Source organism: Pavona decussata, unplaced genomic scaffold, assembly GCF_977016875.1.
Source record: "Pavona decussata unplaced genomic scaffold, jaPavDecu1.1 SCAFFOLD_124, whole genome shotgun sequence".
Taxonomy (NCBI): domain Eukaryota; kingdom Metazoa; phylum Cnidaria; class Anthozoa; order Scleractinia; family Agariciidae; genus Pavona; species Pavona decussata.
The window spans coordinates 1092482-1098721 of NW_028145538.1; the positions used below are offsets into that span (position 1 = coordinate 1092482).

The following is a 6240-nucleotide window of genomic DNA, read 5'->3' on the forward strand; positions in this document are numbered from 1 at the left end:
GGATTGTTACATATTCACAAGCTTTTAATTGTTTCAAGAATAGAAGAAGGTGTGAGGTATAAGCATTTTCTTTTTTTAAAATGTTAATTAGTATTTCATATATTTGTTTTTTGAATAAATTTCTGTTGTCAGACTCTCTAATATTATCCGGCAATTCCATAGCCGTGCGCCAATCGAGAAAAAGAATTCTTTAGTTGATCAAGACGCGAAGACGTGATATAAAATTTGTCGGCGGTTGCTGACCTGGTGTTGTAGGAATGTATATCTGAGACATGTTTAAATAAATTTTGAATATGAACAGGTGCTAGTTTGTTTTGGATATCATACATTAAACAGGAAACAGATTCGACATAGAGAAAATGAACAGGTAGGATGTTCAGGTTAACAATGAGGTAAGAAATAGCGTGTTCACTTTTTGTGGAAAAGTTCATCAAACGTAGAGCTCGTTTTTGTAGGAGAAGAAGCTTTTCTAAGTTAGACTGAGAAGCTTGACCCCACGTACTAATTCCATACATGAGGTAGGGGGAAATAAGAGATTGATATAACTTGACAAGAATAGAGAAGGGTACAAAATGTCTCAATTTAGCTATCATGCCAATGGCCTTGCTAATTTTTAGGGCACCACCTTGCCAATTTTTAGGGCTCCATTTTCCCAAACCAGTTTTGAGTTCTGAAGAAAAGAATTGCTCTCCCAGAGTAGAGCTCTCTGAGTTGGAACATTGTTTCTGGAGAAAACTAATTAAGCTTACGTTTGATTTTTATAATTGAGTTGTTATCCAACCTTAAGATTTAACTTTCGCAATAATGTAACTGAGACACTCGCTTGACACAGCGGAGAGCCTGACCAGGAATCTTTGGGGTAGCTCTTCTTCATTCTTAATAAAGGAACTGGTCATTCACTACAAGATCCTACAACAACTCGACGGCAATTCTACACAATACTACATCTACTCTACATCTTTTCTACAAGTATCACTCAAATCACGCCTTACTTTATAGTGTGTTATAAACATGTTTACTGTAATTCAACCAAGGCCAGATGGTCCCAACCAAAGATAAGAATTGGTTTTGCCAAAATACACTAACATGCAGGAAAGAATAACACAACTGTTCTAAGAAAATAGATGAGAGGGAAACCAATCAGGCTGATAAAATCCTTAAGTGTTTTGCCTTGATTTCAACCTTCGAGGAGGACCAAGCCAAGGTTAAAGGAAGTAGGCAAACCTGTCCACAGCACAGCTGTTAACTGTAATCTTTGAACAACAGGAAAATGTCAAATAATCCAGAAAATATCCATCAAAACTATCGAAAGGAAATAACAACTGTATTCTTAAATTCGACAACACACCCTTACATTAGCTTCACAACAATAAACTGTTTACATCAGTGTTCAGTGAGTTAGTGCGCCTAAGTTGTACACGCACAAAAAGGTGCGAAACCTCAGCTAAAACCAATTAAGCGAAAAAACTTGTTTTCCTGCAAGATTCGAAAGCGAAAATTTTCGCGTTTTCAAAGCACGATATAGCCAAAATTGCATAAAAGTGGCTGCTTTCTCTTGCAACAACATCATTCCCTTATTTTCTCTTGGAGTAAACACTCTTGTCGGGATAGAATGGCTCGTTTGATTATTTTACTTGTGGTGGTAGCACCTATGATTCTCGTCTCCCACGCTGCTGTCTCTCAAAACGTAAGTTATCTAAAATTCTAATGTTTAGGAATCAATTACAGTCAGTATTCCCTGCTAGCAGAGGTCTCTCTCCCTTCTCGCCGTCAGAGACCTCTGCTAGCAGGGAAAGTGCGGTATGAATGGAAAAATATTTTCTAAGCTCTAATTGCAAGAAAATGTTGTATAGTTTGTTAAACAGGTCTTCTGTGAAATATTTTCATAGTTTCTGGGTACATTTAAAAGGAAGATAATAAACGTAGGTGTCAATAGTGGCTCAACATGTGCACGCAGTACAGAAAAGAAATATTTACGGTGCTAGATTGATGACTTTTGAAATCACTTTTTTCATTCTAGCAGGCCTACTCACTGGTGGTATCAAAAAACGGAAAAGATTTTAATGCACGGGTTAAAATCGACGTTAGGAAGAGGTCAGAGACTTTTCAACTGCAAGAGGCTTCTTCGGGCAAAGATGCCGGGGATATTGTCTACGACTTTGAAAAGGTATTTATACCTTAATCACGGTTACGGTGATGAATCGGACCTTGCTATATTTGTCGTCAGAATTATTCCACACACACGGCCCTTACAAGGCGTAACTTTTGTAATTATTGTGAGTTAGCAAGGTGGATTTCCAATTCTTCATTCACTTGTTCATGTGTTTGTTAGTTTATTCATTGATTTACTCATCATTTTATTCTTTATTTTCTACAGAAAATGACAATGATCCGATTGCCAAAAGCAAAGGCCTGCTTTTTAAGCAAGTCCATTGGAAATGTCCCCAAACCTGCAGACTTGCTACAACTTCTTAAACTGGTGAGTAGTTATGAAAACAAGTCCGTGAGCTATACTCCCAAAAAAATTGGGTAGGGGTGTGCGGCCTGCTTCCCAAAACCCTTACCCTATTTATGACCAAAACCCCCCCTCCGGGGGGGGGGGGGGACATGAATCACCGAACAAAATTCTGAGATCCGATGACAAAATTATTTCTTTGAAGCTTCTTTAACAATTTCTATCCCTAACTATACCATCGTTCGTTTTAATTCATTAGGTAAGTAGCAATGCTGCCGTGAAGCTGACCCCTCAGTCTGTCGAAACATTGAAGGCCGTCGGAAAACTCAACGATCGCTCGTATCTCACCGCTGAGATGGCAGATCTGTGCGCAAATTTGCCAATTTGCCGAGTCATTGAAGGAACTGTTAACCAGAATGACACGTTCCAAATGAACGATGCAGTGCAAGAATCTAGGGCGGCCCACGTTCTTGCTAAACGTAAGAAAAAATAGTTTTAACTATTGAATGAGAGGTTATTACTACAGCTGTATTGTAATCGATCACCATTTTCTATACTTCAGCTCATGAAATCCCTATCCTTTATATACCTCCAGCCCGCAAAAGGTACCCCTTCGGGTGGGGTACACCCTACAGACTATACGGGAAGGCTTCCCTATCCCCACCCCCCTCCATCCCCGGGATTGAGGAGGCAAATTTGGATTTTTATTACGTCATTTATGATCTATAACAAGAAAGCATCCCTGTTGACTAATGCAAGGCGATGGCTAACAGTATGCACACTTTTACAAGGGAGAAATACAATATTACTTGCTTTGACTCATGTCATTCGTGCATGTTCTTTAATCATTAACTCCTGCAGAACCAATCCCAATGCGAGTTTAACACTGTCTATTGTATAATTGACCTTTTTCCATTGTTAGGTGATCTGAAGCGATTGGTTTGCCATCTTGTGTGTAGCACTGGTTGCAACTGGGCTTGCAGTGGCTGGAAATGCCATTTTGTATGCAAACCAGTATGTCGACGTGTTTGTAATTGGGTTTTTGGATAAGGCTGCTTTTCCTGTGTTGAAAAAACCCAACTGCCAACTTAGGGACGGTTCATTGTTTATGGGGATGACCGGGTCGGATAAAAAGTGACCGGGTCATGAAAAATTCCGCCCCAGAAACGACGGGCTATGAGTATTTTTAGAAGCAGAATGACCGGGTTCTGAAAAAAATTCCTTTAATGATAACAATAAGAAAGACACTTCGTCACTTCAAAGTATTAATCCTGCTAAATACTCTTGTACTACAGCTAACTATATCAAACAAACTTTTTAATATTATCAACATGATATTTATAACGAGCCGTACTTTCCAAACTTTACAAAACGCTAAGCGCAAATGATGAATTCTCAACAAAAACGATGTTTGCTTACTTTTCTGGCTGTCAAATTTAACTCGGTAGTAAACTGAGGAATAGATACGTTGATTTAAACGTGAACATCCAAGCTTCATCATTATAATATATATAAAACTGATATATATAATCTTAGTATTTTATAAATAGTGACAGGTCTGCGCGACTCTCACGTGCGTGTTTCAGCCATTTTTAGAGTTTTGCTCTCACGAGTATATCCTTGAGAGACCTACCTCTTTTGTATGAAATTAGAGGAGGTTCCTTGTAAATTTCTCTGAGCAATGGTTGTCGTTCTATTAAACGCCAGTTTTCCATTAGTATTTGTTTCAAGTTAGTAACTGATGGGTGGTATTGCGTGACAAAAGGCAAGATTCTCTTGTTTGTGCGAGGTTCAAGGCGAGGTGTTTGTTGAAGGGTCTGTTTTCTATTCTCAAAAATCACTTCTGAGAGAGTTCTCTGCACTAGATTTTTTGGATAGCCCCTCTCGATAAGTCGTGATTCGAAATGTTTGATTTTTTCTTCAAATGTTGCTTTTGTTGAGTTTGTCTGGAGAAGTCTGAGGGCCTCTCCTTTGATGAAACCTCTTTTTACTCCTGGTAGGTGACACGAGGAGAAATGTGTGTACTGGAATGTCTCAGTAGCTTTGTAGTGAGTGCGTATATCGAGCACTGATTCGGTAATGAATCTGTTGCCTTTATAAACCACAGTGTCCAGGAATATAATTTCCGTTTCAGAAATTTCAGCCGTGAATTTGATGGTAGGGTGGTGATTGTTGGCTTGTTCAATGAACTGTTGTTAACTCCTCTCTGCTGATATCCCAGAGGGAGAAGATATCGTCAATATATCGTTTCCAAACGAGCGGTTTAAATGCGCTTCGGTTAAGGAGTTCTGTTTCGACTTCGCCCATAAAAATATTGGCGAAAGCGTCATAGACTGCCATTTTCGTTCCCATGGCAGTTCGTGTATTTGTAGATAATTTTTACCACAGAACTGGAATGAGTTTTCTTGAAGCATAAGGGCCTCGCGCTTTTTCCAAGAACCGCATGGGGATAGGAGGTTGGTCATTATAAAAAGAGTTGTATGCTCTGCATACTGTTTGGATTCCCTCCTCCTGCGGTATGTTAGTATACAGGCTCGTTACGTCCATTGAGACAAGAACTGTGTTCTCTGGGACTCTAGTTCCCTCCATGAAACTAATGAAGTCAGTTGTATCTTTGAGATATGGCTTCTGCTGTTGTGCTATCGGCTGGAGTAGTTTGTGAAGAAATGCTGATAACCTTTCTGTTGGACCTGAAACTCCTGAAATTATGGGTCTACCGACTGGAGTCGGTTTGTGTATTTCTGTGAGGGTGTAGAAAACTGGAATTCGAGGCGGATTTTGTGTTTGACAAAGCCATTTTTTAAAATGAGTTTTACTTGTATGAAAGTGACAAAGGTATATGTCATTGTGGCGTTCATGGAGAGGAAAGATACAATCATCAACAATCATTTACAACTGCATCTAGGCAAGGGCATACGGTACTGTGGTTAAAGTTCTGGCACTGAGGTTTAATAACCTAATAAAAACATTTTGTAAATACGTTGCGTTTTGCATCAAACAACGAAGGCCATGTAAAATTCACGAACATTGTCTGGTTCCATAGATGAGTTGAATTTTATGTCAACTTTAGTATTATTTCCATTGACCGGGCTTTAAAAAATTTAAAACGAGTCAGGAAGGGCTAAGAAATTCTGACATGATTCTACAACGGGTATTAGGAAAAAAAAAAACAGTTGTTTTCAATTATCCGACCCACTCATCCCCAGAAATAATGAACCGTCCCTTAACAAAAAGAAAAGTAAAGTAATAACATCTAGGTCAGTCTTGCCATTGTCATTTGATTTCTCATTGTCATAGTAACTGGCTGCTTGTTAGGGTTTAGTGACAACATTGTCAAGAAACTTCAGCCTTATGTCCCTTCTGACAAGGAGAGCTAGGATAATGATGATGATTGTAAAGTAAGTAGTTCTAGAAAAGGAAAATAAAGCTAGTTGGTTTGCAACAATGTCAATGCCTCTATGTGTTTAGTTTCATTTCAAAGCAGTTTCCTGACTTTCTCATAAATTTCTCATACAAAGTCTATACATTGAAGTCACGTTGATGTTTTCAGATAGTGAGCATGGATTCACTATCTGACATGATGATGTTCATCCCAGCTCACCTCCACCTCTCTCCTCCAATTCAGGATCGCAGGTTAACAATATTTTCAAAACTGGTTTCGGAGGGATAAAGTGAGCCAGGATTGGTTTGTGACCAGAAAACTCGAGAATGACATCTTCCTTTTAATCTATTTAAAATTGTAAAATAACGATGTAACCTTTTTCTTGTTGTTGGTAAAAAGTTTA

The 6240-nt window shown here is 38.8% G+C and overlaps 1 protein-coding gene and 1 pseudogene across 2 annotated transcripts; one reads left to right on the forward strand and one right to left on the reverse strand.

The window, feature by feature from the left end:
- The first annotated feature begins 1112 nt into the window (after positions 1-1112).
- On the forward strand, positions 1113-3546 carry LOC146469368 (leukocyte cell-derived chemotaxin 1-like). 2 transcript variants are annotated; one of them, XM_085123411.1, is made up of 5 exons: positions 1113-1687; positions 2021-2167; positions 2378-2479; positions 2715-2934; positions 3378-3546. In XM_085123411.1, exons 1-5 carry the CDS (start codon positions 1613-1615, stop codon positions 3503-3505), a joined length of 672 nt encoding a protein of 223 aa, XP_084979537.1. In that variant the 5' UTR covers positions 1113-1612; the 3' UTR covers positions 3506-3546. The 2 variants fall into 2 exon arrangements, with proteins under 2 accessions (XP_084979537.1, XP_084979538.1); XM_085123412.1 differs by having other exon boundaries at positions 1115-1687; positions 2024-2167.
- A 501-nt stretch (positions 3547-4047) lies between these two features.
- Positions 4048-5335, reverse strand: LOC146469369 (uncharacterized; annotated as a pseudogene).
- Between the last annotated feature and the right edge of the window lie 905 nt (positions 5336-6240).